The following is an 18,714-nucleotide window of genomic DNA, read 5'->3' as shown; positions in this document are numbered from 1 at the left end:
GTGAGGTTTGATGAAATGGGAGAATGACCAAAATTTGTAATATCATAATCCACGGAGGGGAAATTTTGCAAAACCTTAAAATCTTGCCACCATAATTAATCCCATTTGCTGTTTACGGTGTGGTGAGCAGGAGTGCCACAGCTTGGCATGTATCTCTCTTCTCATCCAGGATCGCTTCACTTTCACTAATTGAAATCCCATTCCTCTGCACCCCTCTCCCCTCCTCCTGCTCATCCTAAATGTCCCGGAATGGAGAGAATACCTCCGTGATCCTTTTAGATAAATTTATAAGCAGCACACTCACGAGATTCATCATTTGGCAAAGGCAATTGCGTGTTTTTTTTTTCAACTCTCAAACTCTCCCTTATTCAACCAAATTCAGGGGTTTGTGCTTTTTGATTGATTAAAATTGAATGAATAGAAGACTATGTGTGTGTGGGTGCGTTTTTTTCATCAAATTCTGCACATTGACTTGCTGATGGCATACAAAAGACACCCCTGGGAGATACGCCAGCGACAGCAAGTCATGTTTTGCCAGGAGTGTGAAAACACTTGCATCAGGAACATCTTGTCGTATGATGCTGATGCACCACTAAAAGGGATTTCACAGTGATATATGCACTCGTGATCCCAACAATGTAGTCCATCTTCATTTCATATATATATGTACATATGTACATATAACACACATATTTGCAAAGCATGAGGACTACACTCATTTCTTCTTCTTTCACTTCTAACCCCGCAAGGAAGGAGGATGCGACTTCCAAACAATATTGCGTTCTTGGATCATCCCCTACACCCACATACCCATCCCCTCCAATGCAAATTTTCCCTTTTGAAGCACATTTTCTGGTGTGTTAGACAAGGCGAGCTCACAGTGATGGATGAGGTTTAAATGACAAAATGTATGTTTAACATTGTCGTCGATCACAAATTGATGTAAGACTGATGCGCGTATTATAGCCGCTAAATTGTTTATTCAAATTCAATAGGTTTGTTTTTACAGCAATATTATTTTCTTATGCGCAACAGTTTCACATATTGTTATTAAAATTATTTTAGATAATAGAAAATTGGAGCAGAAGAGAAGAAATAATAGAAAAATTGATTTATAAATAGAATAAATATTAATTTGAAGGCGTTTTCAAGCTTTTATTGGATAAAAGAAAACGTTTATTTGATTATTTTTAGTTGAATTATCATTTGAAAAAAATCACTCTAGAAAACCGAAAGATCAGTGGAAATTGAAAATCTCATCAGAAGCCCTTTCCTAGATGACAGGAAATTCACAAATCGTTTTCCGGAAATCAGAAAACTCAAAAATGGTTCTATAGAAATCAAGCAACTCTAAAATAGTTAAATAAAATTAAAGAAATTCAAAAATATTTCTCAAAAAATTATTAAACTGAAAAATCGTTTAACTGTAGTAGAAAAAACTCATAAATTGTTTCGTAAACGAAAAGAAACCTAAAGATCATTTTACGGTAATCAGAAGCACGATAACTGTTTCATAGCAATAATAAATTCAATTTTCTTCTGTGAAAAACAAAGAATATAATTTTTTCCGTCAAAATCGAAAAACTCAAAAATCGTTTTGCTTAATCCGGGAAATTTTCCGCATTAGAAACACGAGAAATTCGCAATTTTAAAAAGGAATCTCTAAAAGCTATTCTCAGCCTAAATTGCATTTTTTTATTAAAACCTATAAAAATTGCTTCCAATTTATCTCCTTTGAATTAATACAAATCTTATTTAAAAAAAATAGAAAGAATATCTTACCTCTTTATGGCTTCTCAAGGATGATGTACATCAATTTATGGAACTACCTTCCCCTTGCATTAAAGGTGAAACTTTACAAAATGAGTGCAATTTTATGGAGACGCTTACAAATGTTCTGGAGTGTTGGGAAAGCTTTCTATTTGCGAAAACGAAAACCTCCCATCACCCCAATATGTATATCTTGTGGAAAAGCCATGCAAATGAAATTTCATTGAAGAAAAATTGCATTTATCACATTGCACCGTTAGATTTTTCTTCCACTTTCGCATTTCTTTTTTACATTAATTAGACGTGCTATATACCTACGTAGTACCTATATTTTTGACACAGTTGCAAATTCCCATGGGGGAAAGTGTTAATTTCCACTCCATAAAGTTGACTTTCGGTGGGGAAAGATGAAAAATTCGCACAAGGAAGAAAGAGGACAGGAGAGAAAAACGAGTATTTTTCTTTTAAAAAGTCGGATGTCTTAGAAACAAATGACTTTATTATCTCACTTTTTTTCTTTCTGACATTTAAAAATTACAAGTTTATTTTTTAAGATTAATTCTTACTTTATCCCCACACTTGAGTTATCCTTCTTTTCCCTACCGTTACCTCTCTTTCACACGTATATAAAATATAATTAAATGTAAATATGGTCAGAAATGTTAATATTTCTTTCATTTTTTTTCTTTGAAATGCATCATGAAGATTCACATTGATTTTCACTATCATCTTAAAATTATTTTCTGCTCATTTTTTTTCTTATAAATAAATTACACTGTATGTAGTTTTATCCACATTTTAATTTAAGATTTCATTTCTTTTAAATTTATTATGATCGAATCTAACTACAATTTTCCACATTTGTGGTGTTCTTCATAGATTTCTCTCTCCATTTTTAATTTACGAATTTTCCCTCAAAAAATAAAACCACAGACTTTTATTTTATTCATGAAGCAATGGTGATTTTTCCAACACCCCTAAAAAGAATAGTTTCAATCGCCGTACTATTAAATTAAATAAACCACCAAATCTGTAGATAAATGGGCGATTTTGACCCCTCAATTTTTACCAGGGGTGGTCAATATTTTTCCCATAAATAATTCCATCCACACACCCTTCGATGCACACATTCGTTATTATTTTTCCCGACTCTTCGTGAATTGCTATGGTGTGCCATCCCACAGGAAGAGAGGTTTTCCTGCCCCACATCCTCCGGAAGGTCATTCAAGGCAAATGGCCCAGTGCCCAAATTTACATGTTATTAAAATGACCTCAACTTTTGTGCATGTGCCAATGAGGGCAATATATTGCAGCAATTTCATACGCTCTGGGGGAGTGTCTGGCTGCGTTGAAAGAACTTGCAAATTTTTTTTTTGCTTAAGAGGGACCAAAATCGTGACGTGCCTCTGAAATTCTTTGTGAAAATGATTGATTTTTTTTGTGCAGTAGAAGGAGAAAAAATCGTGAGCGCTCTATTTCTCAACAGAGTTGTGAATTTTGTGAAAATATAGATTGAAGATGAGATTTGTGATTTGTTTCTGTATAAAAAAAATCGTTTTCTTGTGTATTCGTACGATATTCTAGAATTGTAAGAATTTTTGAGATTCTTTGTGAAAGATTGCTTAAGATTTTAAGGATCTACGTATTTTTTCAGATCTTTTAGCAGATACATTTTGTACTAAAAAAAGAAAGAATCACAGCTTATATCTGATATTTTAGTTAAAAATCATTTAAAAGATTGTTAGAAAAATTTTACCAGCTCATCATAAATCAAAAGAAAGTGCAGGAGTTTTTTTTAATTTGGTTAAAAAATTAATAAACTAGCATATTGATTTTATGAGATGTATCTTAGCTACTGAACGTCAGAATTTATCTCTTTACAAAAGAAAACTTTTTGAAAATTATTCTTACAATAAAGTAATTTATAAAATGAAAATAGAGGTGCCAAATAAAATAATTTTTTTCTTTACTTTATATATTGCAAAATATCATCAACTCTGATCTACTTGAAAATTTTCTTTTGCAAATATTTAACTTTGAACGCACGTTTTGTCTTCATAGAATGTTCAGTCGAGAAATATTTGCCCACTTCAACCAGCAGCATCTCTTCGAAAATTAAAATTCATCCCCTATCCTTAATAATATTCTATTAGACTTTTTTTGTCAATCCCCCTCGAGTTTGGTATTAAAAATTAATTTTATAAAAATGTTATAATTACAAATAATCAGCATTGTGAAAAAAAGATGAGTTGATGTACATAAGTGAAATTGCAAAAAATAAATTAACACTATAATACCACACCATTGTCATTTGGTATTCAACATAATGTGCAGACTGTCTCACAGTAATGTGAAAATTGAATTACCAATTGAATGAATATGCAAATGGATTAATATAAAAAATAAACATAGAGTTTGTTACAATTATAATGAGCAAAAATGATGCGCGAGGCCTTTGCATATCCCACCCGCGCGCGCGTTTGTGTGTGGTAAAAGCGGTAAAAGTCAATTTTTTCGGGTTATTCACGGCGATATCCACCCCCGTTGTGGGGATTAAAAAGTGCAAAAAGTGGTTGGCGAGAGGGATAAATATTTTGAAAATAGCTGATTCATTTAAATGGGTCATATAATTCAATTTGTTATACAGTTTTATGCTAATTAGACCCCACAATATGACGTGTGGATAATAGAGCTAATAAAATCGTGGGTGGTTACATAGTGGCATCATATTAATTATTGACGGGATATTGAGCATATTATGCATAAAACAAACCCCGTGCCCTATATATATTTTAATTCACTGCCTACAGGAGGAAGTTATCCACACGATGTAACAATTTATTGTTCTATGTATTGGGAGGGAAATTTGGGTTTTTCGGGTAAAATACACCAGTACTGGTGCTTGAGCATCGCCAAACGACACGCGGAAGTTGTTTTCCACATTATACATACATATATAGTGAAATTTGCACCAATTTTCCCTTGATAGGTGGGTACCTATTGGTTTTTTGGAACAATTAATTTTGCAAAATTCATTATTAAATGCTATATTGCAATAACACCGATAGGTATATAACCAAATAAACCAAAATGCAATACAATGTGTGTGGATGTTTATGGGGGGGAGGGGGGTGGGAAGAGAATGGGAATTTTCCCGGCTATGGATCAAGTTTAAAGCTTTGTATTACATCCACTGTGTGGGCATTTACCAAAATTAATTATTTATAATACTTTCCTGTACCCCAAACGGAAAATTGGCCATTTGTAACTTTTTAAGCTCTCACTGTGAGACATGAGGGAGGAAATTTTCATCGATAATGTATGCACATTTTCGGGAAATGCTTTTGGTTTGAAAATTTTCCAAGCATAAAATTTTATTAATGATCACGAGTGTTGTTGTATAGGTTTACCTACTTTTTCATACTTTACCTAGTCAAAACGGAGGGGAAAAGTATCATGTCATCTTAAGGGTCCTATTACGGGGGTGAATGCTTAGTTAATGGGGAGGTGGATGAATTTTCTTTATGCTTCTTTTTCCAATTTTTTTTCAGCTAGATTTTGATGAAAATAATCTTTTATGTACCTATTTCTAATGTTGGTGAATTTTAGGTAAATTTTTACAAAATTTCTCTTGCTTAATATTTTTACTAATAAATGTCTATGATGCTTTAAATTTTCACAATGTATTCAGGAAGACTTGAAAAGTGTTGTGAGTAATTTTAAAATATTGATAAATATTTTTCTACATTTTTTTTTAAATTTAAAAATTCTCTTTATAAATGTCCAATGAAAAATGCAATTTTCTTAACAATTTTTCTTAAAGAAAACTTTAAGTACTCTTTCACAGATGAAGAAATCATCAAAGAATGTGCCATTGATTTGGTGTGGGGATGGAATTTTCTTTTGTAACAGAAGGAAAACGGTAACACCGCTTGAATTTTTAGTCATTCCGTGTGCACAATTTTCCCGCAGTAGCACGACTTTCCTCCACTTTTCGCCCCGTGCTGTCATAAATAAAAAACACCACTAATTGCTGCACTATAGTGAAGGAAAGTCTTGGTTGTAAATTTTCACTGCTATGCCGCAGAGTTGACGTTTTTTTCTAATAATTAATTATTTAAGCTTAAATGCAAATACATTAATCATCTTTTTTATATATTTTTTTACATTTACGCTCAGTGGGGCGATTGTGATTGGGGGACGCGCCAAGAAATTTTATTAAAATACGTTGAACAATGCACAGAATGCTTTTATATAGGGAGAGAATGCTTTGGTTATGTATTGAGAGGGAATTTAAATAATTAAGAAATTATTGCATTTTGTGGTGCTTTTGTTAGGATATCCCTGTGTGTTTTTAATGAATTTAAGGAATCAAAATTATTCAAAATGCAAAGCAAACATTCGAATGGAGGCTTTGCGCAGATATTTGAAAATTTTCTTTCACAGGATGTCCCAGTTCGAAGGTTCAAAAGTTCAAATATTTTCTTTTATTGATTAAAAAATATAGATTTTGTACGTATTTTACTTTAAGGTATTGAATTTAAATGAAATAAAAATTAAAATATCCCTATTTAGTCGTTTAGAGGTAATTTTGAGCCTCATCTCGTGACCGCTTTTCCGCAGACTTCTTAACAATTAATCCAACGGACTTTAAAAAATAAATTAATTAAACATTTAAATAAAAAAAAAACATTATGTTGTTCCCCCCCCAAAATTCAAAGCTCAAACTTTAAATCCTTTTAACTGACTTAATTGAAATTCAGCAACCTCCGTGGGACACCCTCTTTTATGTTATGGATATATGAAAACTGAAAGATATGAGGTGAAATGCATAAGAGAGGAATGTTTAATCTACTTCCCTTTTCTTCTTCCGTTATATATATAATACACATGAGAAAGTCACTAAATTTTGAATTTGTATGCCACAATAGAAATGTGGAAAGTTCTTTCACAAATACCAAGTTTAGACATTTAAATTAAATTTATTCTCATCATACTTCAAAATACACATGTTCTTAAATTAATGTGCTTGAGAAAGAAGTTACCCATAGCGAACTCCTACTGTGGCACACAAAACTCATGATCCAGCAATGGAGTTTTAGAAAATGGTGACAGTATGAGAAATGTTACGAGAAAATAAGCTCTTCTTCATTAAGTTATCATAATCATTATGTTTGAATATATTATTAATTTATGTATTATCGTACTCTAGCGACTCACGAATATTACATTCAAAAGTGTTCTCTTGGTCTATACACATTTAAATTTATATATGGGAGCTCCCTTTTGTGTCTTTTTCCCCCCTGCGCATCATCTTCCCACTCTCACCTCTTCCACCTCGTTCATTTTCTCATCTCTCCCTCCTCCATTCTCTGTGGGATTTTGTAAAATGTGAGGAAATTTAAATTTTTTATCATCTATTTACTTATTTACAATTTGGATTTGTCTATAAAGGAGATAAAATCTACGGGTTTTCTCTCAATTTCATCCTCACAAAAAGGTCAATCTAAAGAGAAAGAGTAAGGTATTTTTTTCTTGTTTTCAGAAAATGAATGGACTTTTGCAATTCGTTCTTTTGTCTTCTTCTTTCCATCATTGGGAATTTTTTCTTTCAATATCAGGGAAGTGTGTGTGTATAAGAAGACGCTTTTTATCTTACATGGAAAAATATATAAAAAATATGGAAATTTGCAGAAGTATCGGGAAATACCGTCTACTGTTGATCAGAAGTCCCGAAGCACGGCTGTAGAATGTCACGCTCAAATCTCTCATTTCTGAATCTGAAAAGAGAGAATTTGCAATATTTTTAAAATAAAAAATAGATTTATTTAATCAGGGAAAATAATTTAGCATTTTCACGATATAATTTTCACTCAAGACTTCCGGGAACAAAGAGAGAGTGGGACAATCTTTTCCAAAAACTCCAGTAATAAGGTTTAAGAGTTTTCCAAATTCGATGAATATTTTAGTAATAGTTCAAAGTTTATTTGAGAAATATGTATCTTTTATTAACTTGTTCATCCACTGAATGAAACTTTCTCAATGATTTTTTATTCATTTGAAAGAAGTTATAAAATATAAATTCATATCCTTCTGAAAAAGCCAAAGTTTAAACATTTTCAATGTTATCGTAAATGGATAAAATATTTCTCCACAAAAAACTAAAAGAAAAACTAAGAATTTCCGATTTATATATTCAACAAAAATATCAGGCGAGCTCTTGCTAATACATATAATAAAAAAAAAAAGTTAACTGTTGTAAAAGTTATAAAGAGATAAAAATTGAAAAGACAAATAGAGTTGAAACGGAATGATAAAATGAGTGTCTGGCTATATAATTCCCGGTTAATTAAATACTTCGATTACTTTGTTGTTATTTAACAATTAATTAGCCGTGTGGAATTAATTAAAATTTCAGATGTGTGTATTTAATAAAAAAAAACACATTTTTTGCAGCCCTTTTTCACTATAAAAGTACATACAAAAAAAAAACGTTGAACAATTCACAGATAATATGCATTACTCACTAACGCAATTTTCACACAATAACATTCTCTCGGTCTCTGTGGATGGTTTTTCCCACAGGATTTATGGTTATCCAGTGGAAAAATCGGTGTGTCAAAAGTTGTATCCTCAATTGACCACGGGAAGTTTAAATAACAAATAAAAACTGTATAATGTAATTTGAAATGGAATGATGATGTGTAAAATGTTATATGAAAATGATAAAATATATAGAAAACTCATAAAAGAGAATAAAACTTATAATGGAAAAGCCGGAAGAGCTATCTGATGTTATGTAGGTTTTACTAAAAAGAATGTGTTGATGTGGATGATGGTAACTAACCTGAGAGGCCACGGTTGATAAGAGACGCGATATCAGTGTATTCATCTGCGAAAGAAGAAAATGCGAGGAAGGTGAGAACATAAAAAATAAAATGTGTGTATATGCGGTGTGTGTGTGGTAAAATGAAAGCACAAACTTAAAAGTTGGACAGGAAAAGAAGTAAGAATGATTTAAGTGTGAAAGTGTTTTTTAAGTACAAAGTTCTTAGTTCAACATCAATTTCACATTGTCAAACGCTCACACTGCACACAACTTTAAATATTTAAACACTTTGAGGACTCCAACACTTCAATTAGCCATCCTCGGTGATACTTAGTGAGGGGGGCGGGGAGTGTAAGAAACTCTTACATCTGCCATGGGGAGTTAGTTTTGAAGGGTCGTAGCGAAGGAGGAAGAGAAGTGGGTATCACACGCAGTATATAGTATGGGTAACTTTTACTTCATCGTGGAAATACTCACCATTCATTGAGGTGCTGAACTCAAAGCTCTCCGACAGGGCGCTCCACCCATATCGATTTCTGTTGAAAGAGGAATTCATTAAAAGTAGCCGAAAGCTCTACAAGTAACATACGTACATATAAGTACACATTTACTATATGTATGTATGTAGCATAGCATCATATGGACTACGTATGGTTCACTATTTAAATTAGCATATTTTAAACTGTTCTGTGGTGGCGAATTTGGGGAAAGTTTCGTAAACAAAATTGAATAATTTATTTAGAAAAACCACAAAAGCTCATTTTGGTGGAGAAAATGAATTTGATGCATGTAATTAGCTGATATGAACTTGAAAGTCAATATAATTGCAAAATTAAAAGTTTTATTGGCAAACTTCGAGTCCGAAAAGGTATTAATGTTTATTTTAATGGGAATTTAGTGAAAGAAAAGTCTTAAAAATTATCCCCACAGGGCTTTAAAGGATTAATAATTTATTTCAAAGGAAAATATTAAATTCAATCTACATTTTGCATTAGTTTCTATTCTCTCTAGCCGATTGAATCAAAACCATTCTAACCCTCTTGAACTCATTAAAATTAGTCAGTTTGCTTTGCGTGGTGGAATTAAGTAACTTTCTGGTAATGTTATTAGTATAAAACACAGATAAAAATGGCTTTAGACATTAGAAGTTCTGCAAAGAAAATTAACAGAAAATTAATTTATTTTTCCACATTAAAATAAAAAATTGAGCTTTAAAATTCAAAAAGCTCTGCAAAATAAATGAAAAGAGACGTCCTAAGAATAAGTTTCTATTTCCTTGGAAAATAATCTTGATTTCTTAGAATCTTCAAGGTATGTAGTGAATGTGAAAGGAAAGAGCAATGGATAAAAATAGCAAAATGCTCTTGCATTTCCCTCGAAATTCTTTTTGCCACAAATGAAACGTATCTTGCGATATAGTTGAATGATTTGCAGTGGTGTAGTAGATCTTATAGAAGCGGAAATTGAGCATACCTAGCTTGCACCTTCGCCTCATACTGCTGATTGGGGTCTAAATTGCGGATCATGTAGCTCATGCCCTGGGTGAAGTGATGAGAGAGCGGAATGGCGGGCAGAACTACGTCCCGCCAGTCGGAACGCGGTGGCCAGTGATGGCCAGAGCTGTATCCACCGCGTTGGCTGTAGATGATACCCTGGTGCTGCAGCGGCTGTGACTGCTCTATGCTGTTGTCAATCTCATGCCCCTGGGGTACCCGCCGGAAAAACAATTTAAACTCCTCCACGGGCGTGTGCGAGTCGACAGTCCATGAAATATTGTACCTGTTCCGGTATGAGAGACGACATGAACACGCTGTGTGATTAAACAGAGCCCAACCTGTCCCACAACCACTCTTCCAGGAAACTTCAAATTGGACACGGCGGTTGTGCTCTCTCCCTGTATGTCACCTCTTGCCAGCGGGGGACTCCAATCAGATGTTCCCTTTGAATTTTACATTGAAATCCCCCCCACAGTTTTCCCGCCACTCCATTTTCAATAGCGCGCGGATTTATTTCTTTTTTTTTCCATTATTAAATCTTGCTGCCAAATAATCGCACTGAGTTAATGATGATTCATATCATTTTGCAAATTAATGCACCCACAATTATCTCTTTTGTACAAATTAATCCCGAATTCCCTGGAAATTCTGCAAAAACTTTCCCAAACATTCATTATGATTTTGCATGAAGAATATCAAATTGAATTTCCCTTGAAAATTTATTCACTGATTAACCAACATTAAAACATCAATACCTCGCTCTTTTGATAAAATGATTAACGAGAAATTCAAAATACAAAAATTAAACCATCACAAATGTTATTGACAAACTCTCAAAGAAACTTTGAGATTCACGATTACTTTTTTTTCTCTCTCTCCAAACTTTCATTTCGCTTGTATTTATAAATTGCTATATAGCACCATTATACATACTATGGGTCGGGACGAGGGGCAAAGAAGAAGAAAAAAATTCGAATGAACTCTAAATAGCTTTCTTGGAACGCAAATAAGTTAAAAACTTTCGGGAAAGTGGTGCAAAAGTTCTTCTCGATGCTCAATTTTCAAAAAGAGAGTGCTGATGTCTAAGCCCTTTCGACTTTGCATCTTCGACAGGAACATAATTAACTTATAGATCAGCTCCAGAGCTACTCTTCCGTATAACATTTCAATTTTCCTAGCTCTCCTTACGTTAGAAAAAAAAACGGCAGCAAGTGGGGTACAAAAAAACGTCGAGAATGAAAAATGTCCTCGATTGAGTGAAATTGGTTGTCAAATCTCTGCTCTTTTTTTCCCCATCCTTGAAGTCCCTACCACGCCGTAAACGAAAAAAGCTCCTTTTTTGTGCGAAAAGGTGAAAGAAAAGGGTAGTAGGGTAGGAGAGCGAACTCACCCTCCCAGGATGAATCCCCCTGTGAGACTCACCTGTCTTTGTATTGACTAATGGGAGCAGACCGGAAGACTGCCGTATTGGGTTTTCCGCTGAGGGCTAAAGTTTGCCTCGCTTTTCCCAGGGGATTCTCCGCCACACAGGAATAGTTGCCGAAATCCTGCAGATGAACTTTCCGGATAATCAACGTGTGACGTGAGCCCCGATTCTCCATAATGTGCCGCTCCGTTGTGTCTAACTGCATCGTCTCCTTGAACCATGTAACCTGTGTGTGGAAATGAGGCATAATCATGCGTTAAAACTTTCTCATGAGCAATTTGATAATGAGCACTAATCACAGAAGAACCACAACCACCTCCTTCACTTTTCGTGGTATCCCGCCTCCGCTCAACATCATCCACTATACGTGCTCAAGTGGCGAGAGCTTTTTCCCATCAACATCCCCACAAGCATGATTCCTTCTTTTTTTTTTTCTTCTCTCTCCGCCATCCATGCAGCAGCCTCTTCACTTTCAACACACACGCGCCCGCACCAAAGAATCTTCACGTGTCGCTTCCTTTTGCCACAAAACTCCCATGGCCTTCCAGCACGTTTTCACCTGCCTTGTGATCCAATTATACCCCGATAATGAGCTTTCATCGTTTTACGAGACAGCCAAGGTGGATGCTCTCTGTTATATGTGCAAAAGTACCCGTGTATTTTCAATTCATTAACTCAAGTGACAAGCACTACTTTTTCTTCACACCCATTCCCCACACTCATCACCACCTCGCTCACGGAGTCACTATTATTAATTTCACCTTCCTTCCTTCCTTGGATTTCCCCGGGGAGAAAGCAATTTACCCTCTTGGCGCCAATTTCGAGAGGTATACCAATAAAACAGGAATTATTGCTGAAGGAAAAAGCTTTAAAAGTTTCATGTGGCAAAAGCGAGATTGCCGTTTTACTTTTGGGTGATGTATGAAAGACACATAATAAAACAGTTTGAAGATCCTCTTTTTTTTCGTTAAATATTTGTTGCGAGAATCATGTTATATGAAACCAAAGGATTTAATATTTTGCATAATTAAAACTATTTTCAAAGCCAATTAAAATATCTTAAACTTTATTTCTTTAAGAGAATTATGTACTTGATTAGCTGAAAGAATTCAAAAACTTTTACTGAAAGCTCCATGGGGTATTTTATTTGCAAAATATATGTATTTTTCACTTTCATTTCATTTTTTCTCGCGATAAATTAAACCAACTTTTTATTTTTAAACACGCACAATTAAAAGCTTCATGTAAAAGCTTAATTTAAAGCTCAAAGCAGCTTATTATATGATAAAAATTGTTCTAATATAATATTCTTTTTTAGTGTTTCTTATAAGTAGAACAAAGCTGCATTCATTAAATGTGATGCTTAAATACATAAACTGAGAAAGATAAAGTTTCACAGGGAAACTGCTTGTATGCCACAGGTTATAAACTAACTAGTAAATTTTATTTAATTTTCCACCGCTGTGTTTTTCCTCGCATGCTCACGACAACTCGATAAAAGCTGCAAAAGTTTGGCACCATATTTCCTGCTCGCCCAATTGGATGATAGTTTGAACTTGGAGCTTTTTTTATGCAATGTTCAATAGTGCAAAAAAGGGTGGTGAGAAAACTTTAAACATGCTCACACGGTTGGGAATATATACTTTGTTCCTCACAGTGTGAATTTTTCGTTGATTTCAAATTTGTATGGACTTTAATTTTTCTCCTTGTACAGGTTTTTCAATAATTTTTCCCTCTATATTATGTATACACATATAAAATTATATAGAAAATCTTGGAAAATCTTTCTAGAATATTTTTCTAAAGGAATAGTTTTCAATGAGTTTTAATAATAATTTGCAGAAACTTGAGCGACAAATCATACAACTTTCTCAATTCATTTTCCCATTCTATCCTCTCAATTATGCGCCCCATTTTGAAAGTCAAAAAAACGGGTTCAAAAAAATCCAAAAGATATAGACAAGACACATCCCCCAGATATGTTAAATGATGAACGTTTTTTTTTGCAGCTAGAGTTGAGAGTTTAGTGGAAAATTCTGTGTGAAAAGAATAGCATAATAATACTATGCAGAATAAACTTCAAATTTTATATAACTTTCTATCTAATTAAATGACAACAAGTGCTTCATCATCTTCATATATACAATTTTTTTGAGCTGCCTCCAAAGTCCCAGGAACTCCCTCATCCCTCCACCCCCATCGTTCTCTACAGCATGAGATTGTCGCATTATTCATGAACAAGAAACCATCCTCGTTCGAGCAGATGGCTCAGACGATATTACCTTGGAGCGGACTTGGGACTAAAAAACTTTTTCCTTATCACTCGTGGCACGAAAAGAAAAATTCATAATTAAAAGTGACATCATAATGCAGAGGAGAGGACTCTGCAGTTGGATACAAAAAAATACCCACAAACTTTACTTCTATACGCTCCCATTTTGTCATTGCTGGTGAGATGTAGTATAGTGAAGCCCCTTTTTCTTTAATGTTCTTTCCCACTCACATCAACCCCCTTAACGTACAACACACCCCCTGCATCCCGTCCGGAAGGGCTGACGCAAAAATCTGTCTGGAGACATTCACTCACAGCTGTAATTGATTCTAGATATGGGGCTGTATATGGCCGTCTTTTGATATGAAAGAATATAAAGTAACAATTTCCTTCAAACCCCCTTTTATCACACACACAAATGCTACTTCTTCTTCGACCTCCGACCAACACTGAAGTGCGCGGGAAAAAAAATATCACGTTGGAAAAGAAACTCTTCGAGGAAACTCAAATTCATTTTTCCACAATTTTTTTGCCCTCATCTTTTGTGTACACTTTAATACAACCATTGACTGTGAAAGAGTAGAAAGTTTTTATCGAGAAAGTTTCAGTGTATATATATTTTTTTGTCTGTGGAACTTGAATATGTTATCTGTGAAGCCACAATTTTTGTATTTGGTGCAAAAGGCGGGGGGCAGTGGGGATGAAGAATAAAAACGAATGGAAGAAAACTCGAGGGCAAGAGTGTAGCGGGGTGAGTGTAGATGAAAATTGGTGCTGAAGGGTTTATAAGAATTTATGTTTCGATTTTAAGTCACAATTCTTTTTCTCCATCTCGCTGTGAGACACACTTTTTCCTATTTTCATTTTCTTCCTTTTTCCCAACACAAAGTTCAAGGGGCTTCCTACTCGCGTTGATGAGATTGTGGTTCCCGCAAAAGTGTCACATTCGATGAATTATAATGGTGGAAAGTCCCCAACGAAAATTTTCTATGATTTTTTATTGCATTTCATTTTGAATACAGGAGGGGGGAAAAGTTGATAGCTGTGTTGTAAGTAAATAAATCTTTATTTTGTAGATTTTATCCTTGATTTAAAGAAATAGGTAGTTAAAAATTATCAAGAAAGTTAATAAGGGCATAATCAGGGTTGAATGCCCTTATTCAATCAAATAACCTTTTTTTTCTCTATAAAATAGAGAATATTTTACGTGAAAATTCGCAATTACTCGTTCCCATATTGTGAGATATTAGTGTGTAAACGAAAGTTGAAGTTAAAGCACATTCTCCCATCCTCTGTCAATATCCCTGGAATTTTCCACACTGTTAAAGTAGCTCACATTTACCCTGAGGCTGACTTTACAACAGCATTAATAGGAGTTTGATAAACTTTCCTCATATATTTCAGTCCTAATTTACAGCACCTAAAATGCAATATAATCTATTGCTTGACTTAACCCCTTGCTTTAATTTATATACCCCTCCTTGTATGCAATTTCTACTAATCACAAATGAATATAAAACAATATTGCTGATGCGATGAATTTCCTCTTCTTGCACATTTTTCTCGCATTTATTATATACGTACAAAGAGAGCTTTCTCAACAAAATATTGACTCAAGTCAACCAGAGAGATTTTCATGAGATTCTTGTCTATCGTGCAAAAATGATATTTTCTATTAATTTACATAGAATATCTGCAGCGAGACTGTAATTGAAACTGTTGGATGTTTCTTCATTTTTTTTCTTTCATAATAATTCTTCTTCCCATCATCGTCATATTTTCCCTTACTGCGCCTTTGCTTTTCATGGCGGGAAAACGTAAAGGAGTGGTACCCGATAAACTTAAGAAAATATAAAATTTGATGTATACGATGTGTTTTTATTCACAATTGCAAACGAAAATTGAATCCTTTTCAGCAAATTTGACTCCTTTGAGAATTTTTCCTTATAGTAAGCACTAAATTATTAAGAGCACTCAAAACAAGAATGTGAAAGTAGTTTATTTAACTTTCTCAAATGATTTTCTGCATTTTTCATCGTGTCGCACAAAAAAAAAACGGAATGTTATTTTCAATGGTGCGATGCTTTCCTTATTGAAATTCAATAGCACCAAGGATAAGAAGGGGGTTGCTTTTTCTTCCTAACTCTGCTACGGAGGATTTGAGAGAAGGTACTGTCTTATCTGTTGGGTTTATGAGAAGAGGGTGAGGGATGGGAGGAGGAGAAGTAAAATTCAAGCTATATGATATGGTCTTTTGCATGAAAATACCCCAAAGGACTTTTTATCGGAACTCAGATGATGTTCAGGCAAAATGCGTAGAATGATGCTAAAACGTAGAGCTTGAAAGCCCAATGAAACTTTCCATATTTTTTTTCTAGTGCGGATTTTATTTTGTTTCTATGTAAACTTTCGAAAGCTCTGAGTCATTTGATCGGTATTAAAATTAGTATGAGCGTTAATTAATATTTATAAATTTATGTAGAATTTACTAAAACTTATTATACTAACGATATATTTAAAGAGGAAATACTTTTATTTCACTCAAAAGCTCAGAAATAAAACCATAAAAAATTTAATTTAAGTCACACATCTGTACTGAGCTGACCTTTGACTTTAATATTTAATATTTTTGTCCTTTCATAATTTTATTGAAAAAAATAGGATTCGTTTCCTGTTTATAATCACTAAAACGTGGAAATATTAACTTTTTTCTTTTTAGGACTAATTTCCCTCGATCCCTATTAATTTTTTACATATATTTGCAATAAAATATCCAATTAGCATCTCTTTAGAAATAAATCAAAAAGCTGAGGAAAATTGAATATTTCAGTAAAGTAGGATAAAATGTTTCATTGAAAAATCATAAATAAATTGATTGAGCATCAATTATGGATGGTAAGGTGGGACTATCATCGTGGGATTTGCATTCTCTGCTCCTGAATACGCTGAGAATATTTTGCTTTGTAATTCCCTTTTACACACCCACCCCCACGCCTTTTTCCAACCATTGAATTCCAAGTCAAAGGAAAAGGTATTAAATTGTGTGTATTCGCAAATGGATATAAATAGGTAAACAAAGTTAATCTGACAGATGTCCCTGTAATAGAATTTAAAAAAAGGGATTTCTCCGCACCCATTTCCCTTCTCGAGGACACTCGTCTGCACATAGAGGTCAAACTTGAGACTTTCTCTGTTTTTTTTTCTTCCAACGACAATTTTGCAGCCCAACCCCTTTTACCCGACACAAATGGCCCCCAACATGCGAGACGATTTTTTCCATTTATTCCACCTTATTGAAGGTGGATGAGGTTGAAATGAGGATGTTTTTGTTCTGGAGGAATACACCCCGAAAGATATATATAATATGGAGAGCGAGTTTGTGTATAAGCCATGTGGGGAGGACAAAAAGGCATTCTCGACACATTTTTCTTGTCAACAAATTTGCGTCTGAATTTCGGGAATGTGAATTTTCTTCCATTTTCCAGGGTGGTGATGGTTGGCTATATTGCACACACCGTGTGGAAGATGGGCCTTTCGGATGGGATGAGGGTGGTGTGCTGAGGAAGTTTATAAGGGAAAAACGATATCAAGTAATTTTCTCCCCCATTTGAAGGTTTTCCCATATGAATGATTACGGTAACCCACATTATTTGTCGCGCATATTGATTTTCCAATTTTTTCCCCATCCTCCCCCACATCTCACAGAGTTGTGGCATTCAAGCTTATACCCATGGGAGGGGTGTCTTATGTTTCACCCCACAGCTACCCTCCCCCAACCCTCGCCACGTGAGTCGTGTGTCAGATGATAATGAGAAAAATTGTCTGAAATATTTACATGAAGAGGAAAAAAACACAAAATCTGCTGCTTACCTCTGGTTGAGCTTCTCCGTGAACAATACACACGAGCATGGCCTCTTCTCCCTCGCCAGAGTACACAACTGGTGTCTCCACACTTATTTCAGGTGGATCTGTAAAATGATATGTATATTTAATCGACTACCAGCGATATGAGAAAAGCATATGCTGCTCCTGAATATTTAATGGTGGCTAATATCCTTAATGCGGCACGCGGTATGTGAAACGCACATTATTTGGGGGGTTGGGGGCAACGGAAAATATACATAGAAATGTTCCTTTTTTTTCCTCCACCCTCCTGGCCCCCCTTTAGATATGTCTCTATGGACGACCGAGGGTGGAGGGTAGAGTTGGGCCAACATCATTACACAGATTACCAAGAGGAGGATAGTGGTGAGAATTACTAAGCGTTTTGATCGTCGTTTTGATGATGATGGTGCAGTTTTTACAAGAAAAAAATATAGTCGGTTTGTTCTGTTTTAAGGTTGGTCAATTTATTCTAAAGAAAATCTATATTCAAACTATTTTTTTTTAAAATATGGTTTGAAAAAGTTTTTTTCTTATATATTTTATCTATTTTTTTAAAAATGGAAAAGTCAGACAAGAAAAATTAGCCTAAATAAGTTAATGGAGAAATAATCTTTTAGATCCCGTAATAATAATTAAAAAACTAAGGGAGCAATTTTGGACAAAATAAAATATATTTTGTCTTTTATGAAGTCTACAAAAGACATTTTATGAAGAGCAATTTTGAATAAAATATCTTTTGGGAGACTTTTGATATATTTTGTCGTCTTTTGTGACGTGTTTTTTCTTCCGAGTGGAGAGTTTCAGATGGAAAAAATAAGAAGAAGATAACATTCCTATTAGGTTATGTTTACGATTGGGGCAATTGAACAATCAGAATTGAATTAATTTTTAGGGAAATTAAGTCAAGCATACGTGTAGGTAGTCTATTTGGTACCCTAAGGATGTTGGGAAGATCAAAAAACCATCTGACTTCTAGCTCATCAGTTCGATTTTCATTACACCAAGAAAATGTTAATGAGTCACTCTGATATGATTC

At 34.2% G+C, this 18,714-nt stretch overlaps 1 protein-coding gene across 2 annotated transcripts in view; it reads right to left on the bottom strand.

Moving 5' to 3' along the window:
- Positions 1-2,249: 2,249 nt before the first annotated feature.
- LOC129787425 (limbic system-associated membrane protein-like) overlaps positions 2,250-18,714 on the bottom strand; it is a 148,320-nt gene continuing 131,855 nt past the window's right edge. Inside the window, exons 8-13 of one of the 2 annotated variants that reach the window (XM_055822995.1) lie at positions 17,664-17,761; positions 11,518-11,747; positions 10,073-10,378; positions 9,077-9,135; positions 8,618-8,662; positions 2,250-7,550 (exon numbers count right to left, since the gene is read on the bottom strand). In XM_055822995.1, coding sequence (XP_055678970.1) covers positions 7,426-7,550; positions 8,618-8,662; positions 9,077-9,135; positions 10,073-10,378; positions 11,518-11,747; positions 17,664-17,761 — 863 coding nt within the window. In that variant the 3' untranslated portion in view covers positions 2,250-7,425. The remainder of the gene's footprint in view (positions 7,551-8,617; positions 8,663-9,076; positions 9,136-10,072; positions 10,379-11,517; positions 11,748-17,663; positions 17,762-18,714) is intronic. The other variant, XM_055822997.1, reaches the window with a different exon arrangement.

Source organism: Lutzomyia longipalpis, chromosome 1 (genome assembly GCF_024334085.1).
Source record: "Lutzomyia longipalpis isolate SR_M1_2022 chromosome 1, ASM2433408v1".
Taxonomy (NCBI): domain Eukaryota; kingdom Metazoa; phylum Arthropoda; class Insecta; order Diptera; family Psychodidae; genus Lutzomyia; species Lutzomyia longipalpis.
This window is presented reverse-complemented; position numbering and strand designations above follow the sequence as displayed.